At 41.4% G+C, this 26,224-nt stretch overlaps 1 protein-coding gene across 1 annotated transcript; it reads right to left on the bottom strand.

The window, feature by feature from the left end:
* Positions 1-691: 691 nt before the first annotated feature.
* baiap2l1b (BAR/IMD domain containing adaptor protein 2 like 1b) lies at positions 692-17,867 on the bottom strand. Its single transcript, XM_079565000.1, has 14 exons — positions 17,535-17,867; positions 14,076-14,151; positions 13,716-13,802; positions 10,971-11,032; positions 9,999-10,070; positions 9,724-9,858; positions 8,254-8,406; positions 8,009-8,164; positions 7,859-7,943; positions 7,521-7,737; positions 6,415-6,477; positions 4,846-5,059; positions 1,615-1,664; positions 692-1,541 (listed from the first exon to the last, which is right to left on the bottom strand). The coding sequence occupies exons 1-14, from the start codon at positions 17,586-17,588 to the stop codon at positions 1,469-1,471; spliced, it is 1,497 nt and encodes a 498-aa protein (XP_079421126.1). The 5' UTR covers positions 17,589-17,867; the 3' UTR covers positions 692-1,468.
* Between the last annotated feature and the right edge of the window lie 8,357 nt (positions 17,868-26,224).

The raw sequence follows: 26,224 nt of genomic DNA, 5'->3' as shown, positions 1-26,224 counted from the left end.
TTAATTTTGGCTCAATTAGCCAATACAAATCATATATTCAAAATGACTGATGATTGCATGAGAACTTTTCTAAATGATGGGGATAATAATACCATGTAAATACTTGTTTATTTTTATCGATGTAGGGGCCATATTTGCACTGACTATTTAATCTGCTAGATTGTGCTTTTCCAGGGCCAATGCAGACCTCAGGAACATACAATCAGACAAGCTCTCAGCTTTTACAGCCAATCACTGTAGGACTTTACTCCACTTCTGGGTGTACTTTCAAACTGCAGCCTCCTCGTTTGACACGTGGAGCAGAATCAGACACGCCAGTTATCGATTATGTGTGGACTTTTTATTTCCAACCCAGACAATCAACTGAGTCTGTTCCAGTTATTGGGTTTAATCAATAGTCAATGTCTTCCATTGTTGTAACATGTTATAAAGCTGTCTGGTAGAAATAGGGAATTATTTTAAACCTTACATCAGAAAACTGCACATGCTGTTTGGGGTTCTTTTATACACAAGTTACTGTAATTAAATAATGCTACGCAAAACATTGATTGGGAGTCTTAATTGCATGACATTAACATCCACCAGCGCAACACATATCTGTGTATTTATTTACAAAGGGGAGGACACAATGCAGAAATAATCTTTATTTACATATGCAGTATTGGGCTTAAACCCAAAAAGTGCACACACACTGCGGTAATAAAATAATTGTAATAATTAAAGCAAAAATAATTGCACTATATTTGTCCACAATTTGATTTAAATATATTTATAATAAGAATCGTATGTCCATGGTTAAGGCAAAGACGTGATAATCTTAAAACAAAAAATGTTGATGGCAATAAACACTGTAGACAAAGGTTCTTACACTGTCTTTCTGTAAACTACCAAGACCGGATGACAACTAAAGAACCTCTGTCGATGATGGAAACTTCCATCGTAGACTGATATCTTACAGAAACAGGCAGAAACACTTGCATTTGCGTTTGTCGTACAAGTATAAGACACTTGGATGGAGATCATCTCTGGGCTTTTTATTCGGAGTAAAATGTTTTTTTTTTTTTGCAGCAGAGTTAATTTTATCATAAGCAATAGTGACACACACACATCTTAAATACAGTCCTCAACAGTACAAATTTCTACTGTCCTATGGCAACAATAATAACATGTAACATTCACTATGCAAAGCGACAGGTATTTTGACCATATTTATTAAATGTGTCAAGTGCAGGTCCAAACGTGGTAACTTGCATATCATCACCACCACAAACTAAAGACTTACAGAACTTACAGAGAAAAAGTCTTAAATATAGGAGTGTCTGAGAGTTTGCAGTCAGGAGATCTCATAATCCAATGGCATTTTTCAAGTCAGTGCTGGCCAAGTTCCGTTTCACCTGGACTGGACCAAAAGTTTTTCAATGACAAAGTCTGGGTCCTGCAGCAGGTGGGAGACTCATACGGGGCCACATCAAATGACTGGTGCCGAGCGGTCATTGGTGACAGTGGGACGTAGCCGGACAGTAGCAAAAGGGTTTCCTCCACTGTGGGAAAAAGAATTTAGCATCAGAACAAATGCAGGAAGGATAATGCTACTGAGGGATCTGAGTGACTTACGCCAGATATGGGGCAGACGCTGGTCTGGAGGTGCCGTTGGATTGTGCCATCTGTGAAAAACACAACACATCTCAGACCCAATCAAAAAAGACAATTGTTTGGCGTTTCAGACCTGGCCATCTCAAGAGGCTTGTGTTAAAATTTAACTAGACTATTTCTGAGGGTAAGAGCCACAGGAAAAGGAGTTTAAACTAGGTTCTGATGTGTATATTATTGTGACCTGAGCCTTGAACCGATATTGGTTCCACTAATGCAGTGATGATTGAGAGGGGTGGGAGCAAAAAACGTGGGGCGTTTTCACACATGTTGGTGGTCCTTATGGGTCGACCCAAGACCGCCTAGTTTCAGCTGAATTCACTTCAAGTTAGTTCAGTCTGTGTTCACACTCGTGCAACGCATCATCAGCCACGTAACAACAATCAGCTGTTCACTGAAGGTATTCCCATGGCAACGGCATGGAAAAAGTAGTGACTTAAATATTTACTCAAGAAAGAGTAAACAAGTACTTGGAGAAAATTTTCCTTGAGTACTGAGTAACTGTTTCAGCATAAAAGTCTGATTTACGATTCAGTCGTGGCGTAAATTATGAGAAACAAAACAAAACATGATAGAACAGTCGCACCCTTAGGTCCTCGGGCCAGAACCTCCTCACTGTCCCAAGGACCCACTTTAAAACCAGAGGAGACTCGTCATTCCTCTGTTGCTACGTATAGCAGACTCTGTTGATTCTTCAAAAAGCAGCTGGACACTTCTCTTCAGACGAGCTTTTACTTGACTAGGCTGTGATTGTGATTTTTTCTATGTTAATTTTTCTGTAATGTAATGTTTTTGTGATCCTCTGTGAAGCACTTGATTCTCCTTTTTCAACTAAAACACATCTATTATGTGAATCAAAATGAAGATATTTCACTTAAAGATTTAATCACAATGGCACAAGTTACTTTTTTATTTTTACTCATGAGTGCAGATACTTCATTTTAACATTACTCAAGTAGAAGTGAAACATACTGTATGAAAAAAGTATTTGCAAATGTGCAATTATGTCAAAAGGTTACTCAAGTAAATGTACTTGAGTACATGTAACTGAGAACTACCCACCTCTGCTTGAACATTACTGTAACTGAAATACAGCACAACAAGGAAGTGGTTGCATTTTCATTCCTGTAATGTGTCATAGCTACCACTAGGTGTCAACAGTGGATCGCAGTGAATGCGAAGGAACTGTGCACCAAATAATCCCTGTTGTAGCGTTATCTCTCAGAAGCATCCACTCCCTTTGCCTTCATTTGTGTAAAACAGACATTTCTCAAGCCTGACTAGTGCATCATGCGTAGATAAAAACACCCATGTTTTCTTATAAAAGCAACAATAATGTTAGTGAGTGATCCTGATTCAGTATCAGTTCAGGTCACTACCGCAACAACACCAATTACTTAAGTATTAATATCCGATGAATATGAATATAACGTATTTCTCCATATGGATTTCTCATGTATAGACACTGCTGATCTTGTAGTTTAGATCTCTCTATACATGTCCTTGTGTCAATAATTGTGCATAGTTTCTCTCAAGTAAAAGCTTATGAACTTATTTAATAAAGTGCAATATGAAAAGAAAACATTTCAAAACCATCACAAATCGCAACATTTTATTCAAAATGTTGTAGCCCTATCCTGACCCATCTCCAAACAAACGCCCTCCTCTTACCCGTCCTCGGTACAAAAGGCCAAACCAGCGAGGGAGCATTTTTCCTTACAGTGACAGTGCATTCCTGGGTAACCCCACCTCCCCAGACTGCCACCTCTCACCTTTCGCTCTCTGGACCAACCTGCTTGGTCGGAAACTGGCTCTAGTATTCACAACAATCATGGCATACTTCTTCAAAAATAAACTTAATGATCAATGGCCCTTTTCCTTAAGTACAAGACAAAGATACACATTAGTAACCAACAATGCACTAATACAATAAGAGGAGGAACGCAGACCCTCTGCTGGACGCAACATAAACCTGTTCTATTCTGAGATTTGTTTGTGTAAGAAAGCAAACTCCTGAGTCACTGCAAACAAAATAGGTGTTGAGCTAATGTGGAAACAACCTTTAGTCGTCTGGACAGAGAGTGATGAAATGATAGGTATGCAAAGGAGAAGGGCAGGTGTGGGGATGTGCAGATAAAACCGATGGGACCAGCCCAAAGGAATGAGGAACAAACACTGTGAAAACTGCTCCTTATATTACACAGGCAGGAGGAAGAAAAACTACAGTCACCTTTAGATAATTCAAACTTAAATGACATTAAAGTTTTGCGTTAATGTCCGTCACTTCTCTCAGATATAAGCAAAAGACACCGTTATTGTCTCTGTAGCATTTACCACGGTTATGCATTTCAAAACACATGCCTACATTAATGCGCCCAGCTATAAACATAAAAGGCGTTATTTTACAAACAACACTCAGAGGCAGAGAAACAGAAACACCATGAACAGCCCACACCTCGTCCATAAAAGTGAAGCCAGTGTTTGCTGCTCGGATGATGGTGCAAACACTGGCCGCCAAGTATTTACATTTAGCTTCTGAAAATAATGCCACAGCTTTTGCTCTTTCTTTGCATAATATGTAAATCAAGACTCGGGGATACAGTAATAGCACATGTCAGTGTCTTGAACAACAAGCTCTGGCCACTAGTCAGACATGAGACTGTAATAAAGAGAAGTGAGGGTATAATTCAAACGGTAAGCAGGTTTTACTAACCACAAGTTGGAGGAGTTTTGTGCCAGCTATTCCCATTTCGGAAACGTCTAGTTTTTAAATCCACAAGAAAAAGACTTATTATTTTAGTAATGAATAATAAGATGAAGGAAGTCAAATGAAACTAGAGTACTGGTCTCTCACGGCATAGAAATATTTGGCTGCCATTATTGGGAAAGTCAGGTGACACCAAATGTATCACAGAGGGCTCAAGTTTCAAGGCAATGACACCACCAATTTACACTCAAAGGCCTTCATCAACAGAAAAGAGCTGAGGAAAGCATCTACTGTATACACCTTCAGCCACCTGACAACAAGTAGCAAGGAATGTCAAATGTCACATGCTACAAAACTGGCGAAAGGTCTTTCAGTTCATTCACGTTTCTGACTCACTTCTAGGGCAACTATCTTCGTCAGTTTACACATGCCTTCTTTCCTATACAGTTAAAATACAAGAAGACACAAACATGAGATGAAAGACTTGCCGTGTTTGGATCTGATGATGAGGAAGAGGCTGCGGAGGGAGTGGGTGAGGGCTGGTGGTGGTTGTTTGTGGAGTAGATGCTGTTTTTGGCTGGGTTTTGATACGACGTGTCACAGTAGTCCGCAGGGGGCAGCACCATGGTCGCCTCGTCAGTCTCGGTGTCCTGATGGTGCAGGTTCACCACACTCCTGCTGCGGTACGGGGCCACAGAGACGCTGGGAAGAAGATGACAGACATGTAAAGAAAATATCTGAGGAGAACATAGATGGAGATTGTGCAGTCACATTGTTCATTGTTCCAAATTTACATTCAGTAATTAATTAAATAATGATTTCTCATGCTGTATTGTGTTAGAGGTATGCAACAGTTGTGGCCATGCAGAGTTGTTAACTCTTTGTTTACTTAAAGGAATAGGCCACCGTTTTTACATACTGAGATATGTTCTTACCTTAGCTTTGACGAGTTCTTTAGGACCTGTCTGGTCTTCCCCTGTGCCTTCAGTCACGTAAACACAGCGCAGACAGCGTTAGCATTTAGCCTCTCCTGCTCTCCACTATAGCTCCAAAACAGGTCAAGATAGAAGCTACCAAATCCACGCAGTAATCTTCACTTTACTGCGCAGTAATCTTCACTTTACTGTGCGGATGCCAAATTACTCCTGGTATTATTACGCCTTACATTATAGTTCCCCCTTTTATCCGCTTAGAAAATCCACATTGTTTAATTTTGTGTAATTATACTTTGTAGTGTAACACTTCACGTAACCATATTTAAATAGGGAAAACGTGGAAGAGCTTGGTAGCTTCTATCTTGACCTGTTTTGGAGCTATAGTGGAGAGAGGGAGAGGCTAAATGCTAACGCCGTCTGTGCTGTGTTTACGTGATTGAAGGCACGGGTGAAGATCAGACAGGTCCTAAAGAACTCGTCAAAGCTAAGGTAAGAACATATCTCGGTATGTAATAACGGTGGCCTATTCCTTTAATAATATTGTTTTGAATGACAAAACTCTGGACGTTTCGACAAACACAGCCACAGTTCCTGGCAGGTTGCCTCAGCAGTGCTGAATGATGGATTATGTGGCGAGGACAAATGTTCCTACAGGGACACTTTAACCTTAGGGACACCTTAATCTTAGCTCAACTAACAACAAACTCAGCGGATTTTGCATTTACCTTTGTTCTATAAATCATGACACATGTCTCTTTTCGAAAGAGAATAGCCTTGTGTAATGTACAGTAAGGTATCATCAGTGTCTCCAGTGCATGATGTAGTCTAAACTGTGGTTTCTGTACTTTGTAAGAGTCTCTCTGAGGGAGGAGTAGTATGTTAGATCTAAGATGTTCAAGCAAGAGGGAATTACCTAATTCAAGAAAAGCCTGAAGACAACTCCCCATATTAAATTAAAACATGAATAAGGCATAAAACACTTTGGGAATCAAAGGTTTAGGAAGAGGAGAGCCCAGCACTGAATTATAAAGGTTATCAGTCTAACGGGAGTAACAGGAGGAAGCCCTGCCAACAATACAGCTGGCTGCAACATGAGCCTGGACACTGGACACGTTTCTTTACCTGTTGTTATTCACCAGTGGCTCAGTGACTGCACGGCAGTACGACGAAGGGAACCAGCCCCTCCTGCACAGACGAGGACACTTATATTAGATATTGTCCTGAAATCAGTACACACAATAATATTTTAAGCATTCACAATTAAGACAGAACTGTACATGATTAGAGGTTAGAGTAGACTATAATTGTTATAATAGTCTGTACTGCAAAACAAACTATTCTGATGAGCATAATGTATCAGAGTCACAACACCAATGACCTGCACTTATGGTGCTTCTCACCAAGAGAAATCATACAGTCATTTGTTACAGCCTACACATGTTCAAAAATAAACTTGACTTCAGAATGGTGAGCTAAGAAATGCCACAGCATTTTGGATAAACAGAAGAGGAGAAAATATCTGAGAATTTACATGTAAATTAGTACATGTAATACACAATACAGCCACCCCATTTTTGACTCCCCTCCATATTTGGGATAAAGGCGCGCTGGATATTGGTAACAACAGGGTAAGGTATTTAGAAAAACAGCGCTGTTTGTTTGGATTTGCTTCAGGGAAACACATTGCAGTTGGATCTACAACAATACATTTTGAACAAAGCACTTTTGGTTTTTATGGTTTCACCATAAATGTAGCACTATTCAGTGAGTCACAACATGTGTCTGAACAAATATAAAAGGGGCTGACAGAGAAATCCAACAACTTGGATGATATGAAGATTTCAGTTAGGTGATGCCAACTGTAGTGACAAACATCGGGTTATTAATACTTAACGTGGCATGAGTTACAGCATAAATCTGTCAGGGAAATGAGCAGCATGGGGTTTGTGTGGTTCTCTCTCCCTCACTGGAATCACCTTCACTATAGCCTGAATCTGCACTTGGATTTCATCATTACAACGCGTTTCTTCAGAGCCTACAGTTGTGTGTTTTATACACAGTGCTTGCACAACTATGAGACTGGAACCATTTAACTCACTGGACAAAGCAGTTCTGACCACATAAAGGGACTCAAACAGAACAATCATGTTTGAATGTGTGACGAGAGCTTCTAGTTCACACATAGAGCAGAATGTGCAGTGATAAGAGAGTAGGCCTATTTGACTAACTTTCCATTCTTTTCCAGTTCTCCGTACATCCAGCCGTCCCTCTCATCAGGGATGAGCAGAACTATGAAGTCCCCTTCATCAAAGCTGATCAGAGTGCTGTTGTTGCCAGCATTGTGTGGGAAGATGGTTCGCACACGAGGCCTTTTGACCACGTGATTCAGACCTGTGGCCACAGACACAGACCTGGAGAGGCCCCCGTCATCACCATGGTCTGAAACTGACAAAGGCAAGCACACATGGGACTTTTAACACGCAGTCAATCAAAAATACATTATACTATGTTATTAAATGATTCAGCAGAGCGGTGTGGAAAATATCATTGTACAAATAACATTTACCTGGTTCCTGGTTTCCTTGATCAAACAGGTTTGCTAGTGGACTAATTTGAGCCTTTTTCGGGGGAGCCGGGGGATCAGATATGTTCTGCCGGTGACAAAAGGAAATACTTAGAGACACATAAGTTCATGTGGGAAAAGGTAAAGACCTACCACACTATGACGAGATGGCGAGGGGGAGGGCATAGGCGTGATGGACACTGGTGCGCGCAGAGCTTCGATCATGGTCAGGACATTGTCGGGCATGTCTGTGGCATCGTTACACTGATCCTGCCACGTGTTTATCTTTGCTTTGAGAATATCCTTGGCCTGCTCAACAAAAACAGAAAGCACAAACAAGAGTTGAGCAAACAGAGATAAAAAAACAAACATCAGCATGCATTTTGCATTGGAATAACCTTGTCATGGAAAGCAGCAGTTTGGTACGCGAACATGCAGTGTTTGTCCACAAGGAAACAGAAGCGTCTTTTCTCCTCCAGTAACGCCTCTTTACAGCCATCTGCAATAAACAACTGCATATCCATCTGCCGCGTCGTCAAGGTCTCCAGGCACTGCCAACACGCATAAGGAAAAGATGACATTAGTTAACATTTGGAGAATAAGTTAAATAATGCGGAAACTCTTTTGATAAAACAGGTTTGCTTATCTTGAGAGCCACATGCCTAGCATCAATGTGTTCCCTTTTATTGACAATACACAAGCAACACAAAGGATGCAGGGTAACAAAAGGTGATGTATTCCTTCCAAATAGCCTACTCGCTGTTGCAGTCATTATAAAATATCGGCTTACACTTCAAAGGGAAGCTCCGACTTATCAGCTCAGACCGCGTGTGTTGGCGAACCATTTAAACAGAAGTCAGCTCGGTGGGAAATTATGGGACATAAATGGAAAAATGTACATTTGACAATAAAAAGGTGATCAGCAATTATACAACGTACCGTTAACAATTGTGATTTTAGTTTAGTATTTAGTATAAGTTAGTCATTACATTCTTTTGGTTTCTTTTCTTAAAACAAAGGCTGCAGCGACACAACACAACACATTTATATCTGTGAGTCCCTATTGAAACAACAGTGTCAGCTCAGATAAAAGAAATAATCTGCCTAGTTTCCCCACTTTGCTTCTCACCTTCATACATTTTTCCAAAACGATCAGTGATTTTTTAGCTTCTAAGTTTTGATGCCGTGTGGTAGGTTTGAGATAGTACAAAATAGTCACTTGTTTGCCCCAGCACAAAAATATTGCTTTTGCTCATTCCGGTTGGTGGTTCTAGATAATGAATACTGTGAATACAAAAATAAAGTGCTATTCAGATGCTGGAATCTTGAATCAAGAGCAGTTGGTGCTGGAGAAAAACAGCCACTGGTCAGGCTTACGTACGCACCTTCGTCTACCCAATGGTGACTCACGGCTGAATAGTTATTTGGTGCGCAGGGAGAGCATGTAGCTACACATTTGAGTGGATATACATGTTAGTTTGCAAAGTCGATCCTCAAATTGGACTCACTAAGCTCAGACAATTTATCCTTTAGCCTCTCTGCAAACCGGTAGCTTCAGCTTCAAGGAAGGGCTTCAAGAATGTGTCAACTTTCAGAAGCTAAATTGTTATTAAAAAAGAAAGGAAAAAAAAGGACACTTGGTACTGTCTTGAACCTGTTCCTAATTCCTTTAACTTCAAAGTGTCCCTGTGAATGACAGATGTACAGACACACCCAAGGGAATTTGCTGACAAGACTGACATTTTAGCTACAATTAGCATAGCACAAAGTCCCAGTTTGTGTGTGAGTGAGGAATGTATTATTTAATGATTTTGCAAAGCACAGCGGTCGGCCTTGATGAGCCTGCACACACTAAAACTTCTACTCACCTCACTTTCCTTGTTTTCATACTTGTTGGCGTTCTTGCCTTGGCTTTTTCTTCTTAGTTTCTTCAAGTCTGAATGAGACTTCTCTAGAGAATCCTGCTTCATCTTGTGTTCCATTTGGTACCTCTTATAAGTGGCCTAGAAAAATGTATTGTAATGTCATCAGACCATGTTATAAAAAAGTTATTTCATTCTTAAATACTGAAATTAACTTCTGTTAGCACTTTAGAACAAAGTTATTTTGTTATTGACAGACGCTCAAAATGCAGTCTACTCACTGTCATGTATTTGACATCCATGTCAGTTTTCTTTTCCAGCTCTGTGATGATCTCCCGATGAAACCTTTTAAACTTCATGAAGAGGCGTGAGGAGAGAAGGACACAGAGACATGGGTGAGTATAAATACAATAAGGAGGATGGACCAGTTTGTCAGCTTCTCTGTCACTGGAGATAACAGGAAAAGCACTTTTAGTCTCAAAGTGAGAAGTGGAGTGATACTGGGAGAGAGTATGGAGCGTGTGTGCGGGGGTGAGAGCCAAGTCCAAGGTTGCGCGTCTGAATGAGTCAGTGACAAAGCGTGGGAAAGCCCACAGCCTTCTGCAGCGCTGTCGTTACTGTGAGGGTGTTGAAGCGCTTCCATCACCAGAACCGTGTTGCCATACAGTTAGCACCCACGTGGGGCACATCCAGGCTTCACTAAACACACAAATATCCAGCACACACCCTCAGTCAGGTTCATCAGGGCTTTACTGTTTCTATTTTACGCTGTGAACTGATTCTGTGACTCACTAATAAGACAACCCCACACAGAGAGCTGAGGCACAAACCTTCATTTACAAAACCACATGCCCCTTAAGATTCAAACATTCAAAAGATTTTTTTGTCAATTTATATGAATCAGAATTGTCGTTTCTCTTAACTCCTTGATGTGGGTTTGTGCTATATTTATAAAGCACAAAAACAATCACAATTGACAAGTTTCTTTATCTTTCAGAATAGCATGCATATTATTTCTCTGCATTGTTTTGCAGGAACCCCCGCTGGTGCTCTGAGGGCATGTTTAGGCCTGTCTAGTCTTCTCTGGAAAGAACACAACAGGTGTATCTACTGTATCCACCCTGTACGCGTCTCCACACAGACTCTGCAGCTCCCCAAGCATCTCTGTGCATGTCAGAGATGCATCTCCTTAGTCAAAGATATATATATTATATATGTATATATATTTGTACAGTATAAATAAATGCACTTACATTTTCTTCCAGCTCATAATGAACTTTCCGGTGAACCTCTGAGATTTCCATCAGAACCACACCTGGCACAAAAACAAGAGCAAAGATTCAAGTCAGAGGAGAATGACTACTTTGAAAGACATTACTTGAAATACAGAGCTAGGTTTTGCTGCTGTGTGACAAAACTACGACCTCAGTAGAACGAAAACTAATAAAATGTCGTGGGTAATACTTGTGATTGCAATCTGTCCAAACCAGATGGCCTCCAAGATGAATAGTTTCTTTCCAACATATTGTGTGAGTTTTTCTATTCAGCAATAAGGAGCTTAACACAGCATGTACCGATGCACTACTTCGAATCATGTTTGAGCAGTTTCCCATTGCATTTTTTTCTTCATTTGCATTTCTTCAAGTTGATGAGACATAATCCACACACCTGTAAATGTGATGCAAATGTATAGCATGAACAATATTACTGTGTCTATCTGTAAAACACAGATAACGCCTATGCCCTGTTCCGAAATGTCAGACATTTGAATATGTTATCTGACAGCTGTACTGTCATGTGGACATGTAAACAAACTCCTCAGTCACTGCCTTCGGCCACACCTGACTCTAAAGAAGAGCAGCTCATTTTGGTGACTGACAGGACAAGATAATGAAAAAAGAAGCATTATGACAATTGGGCTTAAAAATACACTACAAAAGAAACATTCTTAGATAATTTAACTCTAAAACCTTAACTTAACAGTATTCCCATACTTGATGGGTTAAATGGACTGCAGTTATTTCATACCTATGTATCAAATGCTACACGTCATAACCATTGAGACGAGATTGTTTATTGTGATTGCTGTTGCCAAGTAACAGGTGTGCTAAGTAATGAGGAGGAGCGAGACTGTGAGATTGTGTCACTATGTGGACAGTCTCAGTCACTAGTGCCAATACTCAGCACACTGAACCCTGATAAAAGCAGGCAGGTCACAGTCCTGTTTATCCAGGCTCCAACCTGCCTCATGAAGTCATACCTGGATACAGTTCACGAAAAACACGGAGGAGAACACTGGTGTCTTATAGGATGAGCCCAAACTGAACATGCCTCTGAATGTGTATAAATGAATAAAGCCTATTGCCTCAGACAACCCTGGCCACTGTCAAATCACTGGCAGGACACATCACAGAGTCCTCTGTGGTTTTGGGCAACGAGGAAAACACCCACACTGGCTGCAGCCACATGACACAGCATGCAAACATGAATCATGTAAAGTGGTTCTGGTGCCAGTTTAGCAGACGATGATCTACAACATTTACAAGACCAAAAACAGTGCAGTGAATAATAATGGTATGGCTGAGCAGTTAGCGCTCTTGCCACACAGCAAAAGTTCCTGGGTTCATTTCCCGGACCATACGGGCCTTTCTGTGTGGAGTTTGCATGTTTCTCTCCCTGTGTCTGGATGCGCTTCCTCCGGGTGCTCCAGTTTCCCCCATCAACCGAAAACATACACTATCCTCCAGTCAGGTGGTTCTGACCATTAACCTGGCTTGACATCTGGAGATTGGTCCCCAGGCGCCCCATGAGGCTGCCCCCTGCTCCGGACAGGTTTCCCCCAGCAGCATCGAAGTATGGGTCAAATGCAGAGGACAAATGTCATTGTACAGTTGTTGTATATTAACAAATAAAGCAACTTAACATATACATGCAAACTCCTCTGGTACAAACCCCTGCCTGATCGATGAGAGGATCGGATGGTTTGTTCACAATATAAACAGAGTGGATATTGGAGTGCTTGAATGAAAGCCGTGTTGACATCTGAACTAGGACACAGAAGCAGGAGGAGGCAAAGGTAAAGCAGGCAAGGAGCACTAGTCCTCCAGTGACTCTCAAGTGGCTCAAGTTTCGAGCCGGCTTCGCGTCACTAGAGCTCAGGTTTCCATCAGATCTGCCTCACTACATCCATGAGCTGTCCCGCATGAGAAATCCCAAGATTCATTCAGCAACTTTGTAGCCGCTTAGCTACTACACTGGAACAGTATTATAGGTTTGTGCATTTTCAGTGGGTAAACCACAATAACTCTGCTAAGCTAAAAGCATTGTCTGTGGTCACTTATAATGATTATTCTAAATATTCTACCCACATCAATAGTTTAGAAAAACAAATATGCACTGAACTGCAGAGCCAGGAACCAGACAGTGCAGTGCCAGGTGGTGCTTTACACTGATGCTGAAATTAATTAGCAGTTTTTGAGAGTTGACCAACAAATTATGGTTTAATCAAAGAATGCCACTAATGGCTGTGACTCAACGTGCCAACATAATTGAATTGTAAATTAGGCATGGCCTTGCTTGCATACAAGCATAACACAACTATTTGCCAAACTGCTGGTTATTAAAACAAAAATGTGTGATAATAAAGGATGGGATGGTCCCCTGGAAGATGACTGCTGTCAGCCTTCAGGTTCTTGACCAAGTGTTCAAATAGCTGGAGGATTAAGCCATAGTGCATTTGATGTGAGAAACCAGGAGCATACCCATGACATACGATGGGTTTTACAAATTCAACAAGCAAGGGACCCAAATGGTTACTGATTAGTCATTACCATTGCGTCGTTATAGTGAATGATGAAAAAATTAAACATTGTCTCAATAAATACTGTCTTTTTGGAGTAAGTGTGCAGGCTTTTTCATCATTCACCGTTTACCATAGTAGAGTGAGTAACTAACTAACTAACCCATAAAGCCACCAACATGAAAACATGAAAACCTACCCAATTCTCTAGAAACTGGGGATGTTGTAGCATTCTCTCCAACCTTTGACACAGCATCGAAATATAACTTCCCGGCCAGAATCATCGCTACAAATAAAATGAAAATCTTATTAGTAAGGCAGCATATAACTAAAGTACTGTTTGGATGAATGTGAGTATGGAAAGAATAGAATGTGTCCTTGTAATGCAAGTAAGTAAGCTAGTTTATGCATTATAATGAATTTGCGAATTTCCCTAATTCCCCTTGTGTTCATTTGTGTTAAAATTGTGTGTTTTAATCATAAGTAAAACACTAAATAAATAAGTGTTATTTCAATATGTCCTCATTTGTTTATCCAATATAAAAAGGAAACCTCTTACCAGCCACAGCTTTCTCATAGTTCTTGCCCAGGTTGACCAGATTCCTCAGCCCTGGGTTGAACTGTTCCATTACATTCTGTTGAAGGAAACAAAACTCAATACAGTGGCATGCAAAAGTTGTGTCATCAGCAGAAAATCTCTCCTGCGTCTTCACTTCAATTCAGTTCCGACCAATTATGAATGCAAATACAACACCATATGTTCATAAGCTGAGGTCAAAGACAATGGCTTCTAATGGATAACGATCCTAAACACACCTCAAAACCCATCAATTCATCATAATTTCCATAATTAATAGTCATAATCTAAAGACTAAGTAGGTATCTTAATCATTGTTTTTTGGCTGCTGGTGACAAAATCTACAATGTCTGACAGGGGAGCGAGCGTTGGGTCAAATGTTGTGGTGGGAGTTGACTCACACAGATGACATTGATGTCCCAAACCTTTCATCCCTGACACCTGGTAAACATGTTTTGAAGAATTGGTGGATGGTCTGTTATTGTGGATCTTCTGTTTTGTTTGTGAACCCAGACAAGGAAGACCTTAATAGAACTTGTGAATCCAGAGACTGCTGTTGTCATGCTTGGTATCCCTTTATCTGTAGGAGGAACTGTCAGGTCTACAGGAAACATAATAGATCAGACTTATCGGTAGGTGGTTATCGAGGTTAGTAATTCAAGTTCAGTAATGACGAACACTATGCTTTAATAACCTTTGCCAAATAAACAATAACAATTCTATAAGATATTCCTGTTATGGATAAACGTTTTCAGAATAGTGACCCCTTACTGACTCGGGTCATGTCATCACAATAATTAAAATTTGTATTAATCTGTTTCTACTGAATATCAAAGCCTCATGATTAAGAGCTATATATTCAGTGTTTTGGAGAGTGTTGAAAATGTTGAAAGCCTTGGCAGTAAAGCTAGAAATATTTTATGTGTCTCAACCCACCCCGCTCTCCCCTGATTTTTGGCGATTTCAAATTTTCTTTATTAACGAAAATTCTATTGGGTACCTGAAAAACCAAAAGAAGGAAGTGGTCCAGGGTAAACCCCCTCTATATTGGCGACGTGTAAACAAGCAGCAACCTCCCTCGCTACACTGCTGTGTTTTTAACCTTTTTCTGCGAACGGCATTTGTGGTTTCTGTGTTCCACATGGTTTTAATGGATACTTTTGTACATCTTTGCTGTGTTTTTGTGGCGATCGGTGGATCTTTTTACAGCAAAGACTCCATAAAGGTCCTGAAGAAAGCTAGCCTGGCTCAAAGCCAGACTGTATTATAAAGACAGTCAGGAAATGGTGACAATAAGACGCGATTTCCAAATCGAGACTGGAGGCGGGGCTGACGATCGCAGTTTGAACAAGAGCGAACCAATCAAACACCGCCATGATTGTTTGTCGTCCACACGTGCAGTTGAGTAAATGTTCTGGTGAAAGCCCTCAGAGCAGCTTCTTACTGTGGCTTTAAGGACAAGTCCAGTTAAAACAGAAGGGCACTGGTAAAAGATCGTTGTGTCGCGGCCACCATCTTCACTGTTTTGGCTACAGGAGGAGCACATGTTTGATGGGAAATCCTAGCGCGGAAGAGGACGCACCGTTAACTCCCGCCTCCTGTGCTATGATTGGCTTGTTTTGGTAATTTCGGAGCCAGCGAAATTGAAATCGCACAATTCCAGACTGTATCCCCCATGTATCTCTTAACATGGAGGATCAGTCTGGCTTGTGCCAGGCAAGAAGAAAGCAGCTTTTTAAAAGTAAACAAACAGCTAGCTTATGAGCTTAAGACATTTAAGATCTACAAATGTCTTCTTCTCTAAACAGAAACTCTTGTTTATGAAATGTGCTATAAAAATAAAGTTGGATTGGACAAAATTTCTTCTTCTGAAACACTGAAGAGGCACCAAGAGCCCCCAACAGCTGCAGCACAGTGGAGGCGTTACCAGAGGCGCTACAGGAAACAAAAATAGGGACAAACGAGGAGGTATCCGGGCAAGACTCAAAGCTAAGCCACACATGCCTTCTGTCCCAAGTGTTCTGGCTAATGGACGTTCACTGGAGAATAAAACAGATTAACTGCTAAGCTCTTCCCAGAAGATGGTGAAAGACTGTTTTGGAGCGGAGGGAGCTGAACAGGAGGAGGAGGTGGAGCTGGCCAGTGCAGGACACCACCCTCTGAAACAGGGACAAACCCAGGAGGAGGTCCAACGTTTCAGAGGATCAGGGGAGACTGAGGACAGCCAGGTTTCCTCCGCTGCAGGTCAGGACTAACACTTGAACACAATTTCGTTGTACGGTTGTACAATGACAAATAAAGCACTTACTTACTTATTTGCCCAGAATCAATCACTGTAAAGGTGTTGGATAGTGCATTGTACTACTGACACATATCCTGACACACAGAGAGCTCATAGGGCAGCGTGCATTTTGTGATGGCAACTGAACACTTGCTGTATAATCTTACCACACAACACACACAGCCAGCTAAATTATTAAACCTCTGGCTGCTTCATCATACCAAGGAGCTACTGGCTGTCTCAAGGGAGAGAGAGCTATAAAAACTTAAAATTGTTTTTTCAACCTAAGGTGTCATGAAGAAAAAGCTGCAACTGTTGCTATACTGACACAATTTATGTTAACAATGGTAAATATAATGTTATAGCTAAATCAGTTTAGATTAATGAATACCTTTTATACTATTTTAGCGGGGACTTGTGAAACCAAATATGGGAAATGTTTCATTGTTTAACATAAACTGCTTAGCGCGTTGGTAACTGATTATGCTATATAATGTGCAAGAAATAAAGTGGATTTTAAAACTGTTTTATTATAATAGTTTTTGGACATGTATCATTTTGCTGCATTTGCTTTGTCATTTGCTGCCTCATGGATTAGGCTACTTTAGCCCAGAAAAGTAAAACAGAGGGGATAAAAAGAGGGTTACTGCTGCAATTGTGTAGCAACAATATCTAAAATACCAAGTCACAATGCAGAGGATTTCCAGTTAAATGAGCCACAACATCCACACGTCAATAGCATGCGCACACAGAACAGATGCCATCATTCCACAGAAGTGTTACGCAAAGGGTGGGTCGGGCAGGTTGGCAGCCTATCTCAAAAAGTAAGCACTCACGGCACTCCTCGGGTGGGGCTATCTATTATCCTCAATCTAGTGATTCAACAACTGTCATTTTACCTGAGAAGAGAACGAGTTTCCATATTGCTCTGTGACCGTTTTACACAATCAAAAGAAAATCGTTATATATACACACTGAAAATAACAAGGGATAGCCTGGTAATGTAAACTTTTCAGTAAAGTTGAAAGCTGGTGCATTCACGTGCCACACTCGTTAAAAAACACCTGTGAAGTATAGCAGAGTGCCTGACCCGCACGTTTCTTCGTTTCAAGGATAGGCTACATTTCCCCCCAATATTTCCACAAACTCTTCACACTCACCTTGTATGTCCCTTCCGTGAGCTTGTTCACCTCCTCACTGGCGCTTTTTGACATGTTGACCCGTTTTATCCGTGACTTCCAATGATTAAAAAAAAGGGGAGAGAAAGAGTAAGAAAGAAACGACTAACTCCAATGTTCAACCGGGGAAAGAAAAGGGACTACGTGTGTGGATTCCTGTAGTTCCCCATAGCCAGAAAAGAGACGCAAAACCCGCGCGTATCCGATAAGTACAGTCGCAGGTGATGGTAAAAGTGAGTGAGAGTGTGTCCGCCGCCTGTTGCCGCCGCAGTCCTGCCGAGTGAAGCCCCAAAGCTGTCAAACTTGTCCCGGGGAGGGGCCTGCGGAGGTAGTGAAAGGTGGAGGAGTCAAGTTGCAGAACGTGGAGGGGAAAAAAACAAAAGATATAGCTACTTTTCCGGTATGCGCCTTTCAGAATGGCTGCGTCAATTAGCGGATTTACGCATGGCTTCGAGTTTTAGAGATGCGTCCAACAGGAACCATGTTCAAGAGAAAGCAATGTCGACCATGAGCCAGCCATAGCCATACGCGCTGGGCTGAAATGGTTTTACATTGAAATCTCTGAATCGCTCCAGATAATTATCGCTTGACAAAAACACGAGCGCCATGGACCAGGTGGAGAGGTGGACACGCTCTCTGCAGGCTACAGGCAGGGGGGGGGGGAAGAAAAAGGTTAGCAATAACCATTATTACAATCAGAATAATTTATGGATGATTTTAAATATCTCGAGATGAGCTTACCGAAAAAACAATAACAATTTAAAACCGATTTGAAACCCAGCACAACTATTTAAAAATGTGCTAAACAGAAATGTGTCGCCACGTGGAAAAACAATAAGGATGTACAGTAGCCCACATAGGCTGTACATCGTTTAATTTACTAGTTTGTCAATGTTACCATTTATTTATTCATTTAGAATATTAATTATTATTATTTATTTGTATTGCTTATATGCCAAATTTTACAACCTACTTCAACTTTCTTACATATGAAATTATTCACCACTAGATGTCACCCTCGTTTAAGTAATAAGCACTCTCCTAATCAATAGAGTTGCACTTTTATTTTTTTCAACCTTACAGCACTCTATTGTAGCAGCAGCAAATGAGTAAACTATCATCGTCCAGATTTCACCTTATCAGAGTCATTAATGCGGAATGCTTTTGACATTTTTCACTCCCACCTCAAAGCCAGATCGAATGATTTTCAATTGTGTGAGGCCAAAAAAAAAATCCAACTCTTTGTAAATGTCATTTGATGGTGAGACATCGGACAGCTCCCTGCAGTCACGGGCTGTAACAAAGGCAGCTGAATGTACTATGTGATTAGGGCCCGGGGCTCTGAAATGGTCCATGTCCCGTGTAGTAGTGCGTACGATTTAATTAGGCTCTGAATGGAAAAAAAGAAGAAGAAGAAAACAGCTTTGGTGTCAATTTCCTCTTTCTATCTTGGCTCTCGTTATCTACTCAACTCACTGGATGGCTGACAAAAAACACAGCTCAGGCCATTATAATACAGTGGCTCAGACTGCAGAGTGGTTTGCCTTATTACCAGATGGTTGGCGGGTTGAATCCCGGCTCCTACCAGTGTCATTGTGTCCTTGGGCAAGACACTTTACCCACCTTGCCTTTGTCCATGTCTATGGGGGATGTCGAGTAAATATGAAAAGAAACTGTGACTTATTCAAAATATGCAAAATAGTAAATATCAGTCAAGAGACGGGTCATTTTCAGCAACTTCAAAATGATAATTCAAGTACTTCAATTTTTGACAATGATTGCACATCTTACACATCATCATTGCAATACGTTGTTTTTTTCTATTCATACTGGAAACTGTTGCACTGCAGCATAAAATATTCACAGTGAGTCGACCAATCCACATACATGTATCTGTACATCACCATAAAATGCATAACAGCGAATGAATCTTACTGAGTTCAGACATTTTGAGTTCTTTACACTAAACAATATTAACAATATTATCTGTCTTTGAGCATCTATAGTTTACGTACATAGTCCTGGACAGCTTATTCCAGCCCTGCGTGTGCTCTTGCCATGTGACCACTCATTTATTGTTTCTGACGTGCAAACTCCCCAAGGACAGCAGCCTGTGAACCGCGTTGTGCCACTGCTGTCATATTCAACAGAGCCTCCTTCAGCTACTCCAGCAAGGCCATCTTCCTTTTCAGACATTCTCCGAGTGAATTTCTCCTTTGTGAGACCAATAAAGTTCTATCGTATGTCTTATCTAAGCGCTCATATAAGCTAAAACACAGACTGTGGCTTAACAATGCATTATTTTTGTATCCCTAGACAAAGCTACATTATTCAAAAATCATGTTCTAACAGGTAAAGCTCATGTGCTTTAATCATCCTCTTCATGACTGCGCTGATAACACACCAAGGATGCAACAAATCTGCAAAACATTCTTCGTTCGTTTGTGCCATTAGCTCTGAGCTGTTTTTGACGCCCGCGATGACGCTCATTATTTTCTGCCATGAAATGAATAACAAATCTGTTGGGTGAATTTTAAGACCTTAAGCTGAAACCCAATTGCACGTTTTGAAATCACAGCTCAGTGGAATGTAGAGCCAACAGCATTTTCTCAACATTACAAAACAGAATCCTTTGAGTGCATTGTGTCCGTTTGATCTAAGTTTTTAAACATTCTGCAGTTTAAATATGGCACGTAAGGATAGCAGAGGAGGGAAAAAATAGTTATGAATTGCACTAGTAAGGTACTTTTTTATACTGGGCGAGAGTCAAACATATTAACGTGAAACAGAGGTGTGTGTACAACAAAATTGTTTTCAGGTGTTAGTCCTGAGCCGCTGCCACTGAGCCGCGCTGCCACTGTGGACCGGCCAGAATGCTTATGGAGGTCGGAAAAACCTGAGTACTGCCTTCAGTGCTCCTCTGATCCCCTGAAATGGTGCAGCGCCTCCTGGGTTTGTCCCGGTTTCAGAGCATGGTGTCCTGCACTGATCAGCTCCTTCACCTCCTCCTTCCTCTTCCTCCTGCGCAGGTCCCTCCACTCCAGACAACAGTCTTTCACCATCTTCTGTGAAGAGCGTAGCAGTTAATGTGTGGCTTAGCTGTGAGTCTTTCCCGGATGCCTCGTTGTGCTGCAGGTGTGGGAGGCTCTTGGTGCCTCTTCAGTGTTTCAGAAGAAGAAATGTGTAGGTCTCTTAGCAACATAGCAACACATTATCCTGAAATACACTGTAGTGTGGCTTTAACTACTGTGTCCTACACTTTTTTAATTCCAGTTTTCTGCCGATTCTCATGCTGGGCTCTAAGTGCAACTAGGATGTTTTTTCAAAGTTTATACGCTTAATGCAAACATAATTATTTGTTGGTGTTGATAGTTCATGTCTAAAGCTTGTCAAATATGGCAATGAATACCTAAATTAAATGTAAATCAAAATCGACAAACTGTCTAACTTTGTGCCTCATGCAACCAGACTCATTTTGTATAGAGATGAAACTGCTGGCTCACAGTGAAAAATGCTGAGCCGCCAGTTCCCATGCGCAGCATTATGCGCAGAAAGACAGACTAATATGATGTATAGCAGGCTTGGTAGAGATAACTGAGTAATGAGTTCCAATATAGCTGCTACACTCCTCAATCTGTTGTCACTGATGTTGTATCACACTCTTACTACTGACCGAGCAGCAGTCACACTGTGTGATGGTGCTGTATGGAGCTGCAACACACCTTGATGCATGAAACATAGATCAGCATCGGGAAAAGAAAAAGCATTTTTAAGGGCGACGGTGGTGCAGTTGGTAGAGTGGGTCGTCTCATGATCGGAAGGTCGTGGGTTTGAACAAGACACTTCACCCTATTTGCCTCCAGTGTGTGCGTACATTGGTGAGAGAGTGAATGGGTGACTTACTGTAAAGCGCTTTGGGCCTGATAAAAGTAGAAAAGCGCTTTATAAGTTTAATGAATTATTTAATTCTTACGATTAAATTTAGTGCTTGTATTTGTAGACGTTATTGTACTTGCATGTTTTTACAACCTGTCAGGAGCAGTGAAGCACCTGAGGACCCGGATCTTGATCTGGATGATGGAGGTGAGAGCAGAGTGCCTGGGGGAAACTTATATGCTCAAGGGGGTACTTTCAGAAGAAATGGTCCATTGTTTTCAAGGCTTTACGCAAACTTTGTTTTGAGAATTGAACACAGAGATTCCAGAATTCTGGCAAAATCACAGAACAAGTTTATCATTCAATTATAGCCACGCTACAATTACCAGCTCACTTCAATGTCGTAACTCATTCATTTACATAGAGGTACATTGGTTTTTAGGTCTTTGAGACTGCAAATATGCAACTGTAAATGCTACAATGAAACGGCAAAGCACCCCAGATTAAACTTGTAGAATGACATTATGGACAACAGCAAGTATAGGAAATATTTATATGATGGCTGTGTTTCCCAAACAGAATAATTCAGGCTTTTCTCCGCCCCACACACAAGCCTGAGGGCACTCCGCATGGATGTGTGCTTCTGCTGATATTGTGGTCAGCCGTGTGTGAAAATTTAATAACACTCCTGATGTCAAGTGGCACATCTCACTGGAGCAGCGGCATGGGGGGGGGGGATACACAGGTCCCCTGCCATGTACAGGCCCAGCAAGTGGCACTGACACCATAAACATTTACCCACAGTGAGCAGAGCCGTCATGATCCCAAACCTTACTCCAGGGAGCGGCTCTGCACGCCTCACTGCTGTGGGACCCCAGAATTTGTGAGGCAAACAGGGGAAATTACAGTGAATGGTTCTGATTGCCTCTGATAGTGAGATGTTGAGAATATGGTGTTCTTATATTGGAGTTAAAGCTTGAAAATCTATCTATCTATCTATCTATCTATCTATCTATCTATCTATCTATCTATCTATCTATCTATCTATCTATCTATCTATCTATCTATCTATCTATCTATCTATCTATCTATCTATCTATCTATCTATCTATCTATCTATCTATCTATCTGGAACCACTCCTTAGGGTCACAGGGCACTGCGCTAGGGTTCCAAAGATGTAGATCAAGATAAGATAAGCTTTTACTGATCTCACAATGGAGAAATTCACTAGTTTCAAATAAAAAGATACATACATTGAGGTCCAGTTTACTTCTGTCCTTGAATCATTACAAGAAAATACTGAAGACCGGACCATAAATTAACACAAGCCAAGCCAAAACATCCAATTTACTGAGATAGCCTTCTTTTTGTGCTTGTTTTAGCCTGGAGCGGCGCACTGGGTGATCAGTAAACATTTAGAGACACGCCTCGATGCCTGGTGGCGACATTACCTCTGTATCTGATCCCGTAATCACCACGTTTACACCCGCTCCTCGTGGAATCCAGACGTTTTGATCACACCAAACATCTCTAAAGCCGTATGCGGGACAGAGTCCGGTCGCCCACGGTTCTTGTCTTGAAGAGCTGTCATTCACCTCCACAAAGCCTAGTACTCAGGGACACAGTCTCTTTGAAAGCACAGTTACACTCTAATTGCGTTCTTTGTCATTGTGTGGCCTTCAGTACACTCTGAAGGTTGGTGTCTGGGTTTATTTTAGGCCTGCGTGATTTTACAGAAAACATGTAATATTCATTTCAGTGTTTGCAAGGGCATTAGCTGATCCTGGGAAACACACAATCCCTCACACACATTTAAATGGTTGTAGCATACTCAGCAATGAAGATACATATATATATAACCAAAGGTGTGAAAAGTTGTTATTGCTGTAGCTAACATTGCTTTAGAGTCAGTTTAGAAACAGAGCTGCCTTCAGGACAAAGTGCAGCCGATACATTGTGTCCCGCCGGCTCTGTTTAGGCCAGATTCTAATTAGAAGAGTCGAGGCAGAGGCCCGCACTCCTCCCATCACCTGAGACCCGTTTCACTGAATTCATTTTGTGCTCCCCACCCCGAGGACTTGCATATTTATTGTATGCCGGAAATGTGTTGACAGATGGCTGTTAATGACTTTCACTTTTTTTCCCCATCTCTGTTGCAGAACCATCGCCTTTTTCTGGATGGATATTGTTGATATTCTTACGCATGCTTAACACAAAAGTAAAACTGTGCAGTGGCCTTGCATTGGTATCTATGGCAACAGGTCGTGTGTAACTATAACAGAGCTTTTTGATTGTTTGTGATTCAATCAGAGCCTTTTTCTTCAGTCGAGTTTTTCTTGTGATGTGGTATGACAGGATTATGCACTTTATCATATATGCTATTCCTCTGCCTTTGTTGTAGGTTGGAGCCAGTGCTTTAAAGAAGTACAAAGTAACTTGTTTTCCTTAATGAATCCTTTTCATAGTCCGTCTGGGGGTAATACAAGTGTTAATGGGATGATTGGGGGGGGTCTTTCATCTCCCCCTGGTGTCTCTGCCCAGAAAACCACAATTGCAACTTTCCTGTTCCGACCCAGAGCCACCAATAGAGTTCGGGAATGTGACGTCATATCGCTAAGCATTATGGGATTAGCAGCCATTGTAAACTAATGGAGATTTTAAAAGTTAAAATACTGGAGTTATTGTTCACATTAAAACACTTGGAGACCACAGTGTGTTAGATGTATTTACAAGCAGTATCACAGCAGCTAACAGAGTCGTTCCACTGGTTTTTTCTCCACTTTTTATACTGTTTTTAGCTAATGTTAGTCTATGGAAATGTATGCTAACAGCTGCAAAGATGGCGGATCTCCATGGTAACTGTGGACATTCCCGAACTCTATACACACTAATGGAATCACGAAGAAGAAGCTAAAAGGCTAACGGGCAAAGCTAACTAGGGGTATGAGTTACTAAGTACTGCTTTAAAGAGCATGCACATTATAGGAAATAATTTTACATTGACAGGAAAAAACAAGAACCTTACAGGGAAGTGAACTTCTGATCTTGTTTTAGTTTTCATGGTCATGTTCCCCTCCAGCTCCACGACGACGGCGACCTTTCTCTGTGGAAAGAACTGCTTGTCTTGCTTTCGCCTGTTTTTCCACTTACGCTAAATGTATTGTTGTTAACACGGATGACCTTGGAGCTGTCGGGGCATTTTGGCATCACGATTCCGCCTCCCTGCTTTTTGTGATCGATCATGTGGCCATGATCGATGGTGTAGCTCAGGTGTAGCTCAGGTGGCAATGGGCTCTTGGCACCGAGCGAGGCTGCACCAAGAAAACTGCTGCCACACATTCATCCTGACCGCGCATATCAATGGCACATCACTGTCCCCCATTTGGAACAAACGACTGCTTGATTCTTCTCTATACACGATGCATCTTCCTTTTATTGAGGAAAAACTCTTGTCTTTTTGTTTAACTATGACAAAGACAGAAAATGTTTAGTTTTTTAACAAATGTACACTACACTCTCCCTGTTATGAAGCCTGAGGCCATTCCAACTCCGATCCAAAGAGCATGCAAAAGTTCATAGATTTGCCTGGGCTCAAGTCAGGCGTGCTTGCATTTCCATGATAAGCGGTTCACTTTTGCACTGTTAAGCTCACGCCAAGACAACATTTGCATCTGGCTCAGCTTTACCCAGCACGCTCTTGGGCGCACGTGGAGTGCACAGGAGGAGCGTACAGGCTACATCGCTGACCTTGGAGGTTGGAGCTGTGTATTATCGTTTCATAAGGATTCAAGACAGCGCTCCTGCACACATACCTGGTTGCTTCTTGTGTCCGGGGGTGATCTGTGGGGTCTGAGGAGTCAGCGGCTCCGACACAAAGCTTATGCTAGTCTGGCATCGGGGCAGTCGCCGTGTCATGCTCATTCATGCTTCACTGATCGCCTCCTCAACATGCAGGACGATTCACTCAAGGCTGAAGTGATGCTGTTGATTCAGAGTGTGCTGTCACTACTTCTCTTTCACCTCTTGAGACATGAAGATGTTACTTTGGCGTTTTGTTGCAATCTTACACCTGCTGAAGTTGGCTTTTAGTTTTATCCACTTTTGGAAAGCTTAATAATTATTAAAACTGCAAGTGCAACTTGTCTCATACCCCTGAATCAGTACTTCATCCGTTACAAAGTACAGATACCACTGGACAAATGTTACTCGGATACGAGGTAAAGGTTTCTCAGTCAGACTTCACTTTGAAAGTACTGAATCATTTTTAAATACATGAATAAAAACTTTGCGGCTTTAAAAACATGAAGATGAAGCCAAAGTTCAACACCTCGCCAGCAACTGGAAGAGCAAAGTTGCCAAGTGCCAATAACTAAACTTGGCCAAAAGTTGCTCTAAAACCTCCCAAAACCCACGGACATACGGCATAACTATAATTTTAAATTTTGGGAGATTATAGAGAGAGCCGCTCTGATGGCCTTAGATTTGAGGTTTTGTCATTTTAAATAGCATGAGTTTTCAGATAGAGAAATAGCTGTAAATAGCATATTCTACATGGAAAACAGTACTGCCAAAACCCAAAGTATTTTTTCATCCACAGAAACGCTGAAAATACCGCGGACCTGGCAGCTCTGATAAAGTGGGGGGAAAAAACTATCGTGCTAATCTATGCTGCCTAAACCGAGTAAATATATCCACCACGTTCTGCAAAGGAAAATATCCGTACTTGTCGTGAGTCAGTTGACATTAATAGTGCTTCTTGCACACAGACACCTTCTGTTCTGGCGTGTGCATTCGA

Source organism: Gobius niger (genome assembly GCF_951799975.1).
Source record: "Gobius niger genome assembly, chromosome: 10".
Lineage (NCBI taxonomy): Eukaryota > Metazoa > Chordata > Actinopteri > Gobiiformes > Gobiidae > Gobius > Gobius niger.
Note: the sequence above shows the minus strand (reverse complement) of the source record. Positions and strands in the feature narration are given on the sequence as shown.

What these genes read in the sequence shown, in the direction of transcription:
- baiap2l1b (XM_079565000.1), bottom strand. Translation starts at nt 17,588, where the DNA reads ATGTCAAAAAGCGCCAGTGAGGAGGTGAACAAGCTCACGGAAGGGACA. An exon ending in TCAAGGAAACCAGGAACCAG is followed by an intron (nt 7,738 to 7,858) that starts GTAAATGTTATT and finishes TGCCTTTGTCAG; the next exon opens with TTTCAGACCATGGTGATGAC. An exon ending in CATCATCAGATCCAAACACG is followed by an intron (nt 1,665 to 4,845) that starts GCAAGTCTTTCA and finishes TGTTTTTCACAG; the next exon opens with ATGGCACAATCCAACGGCAC.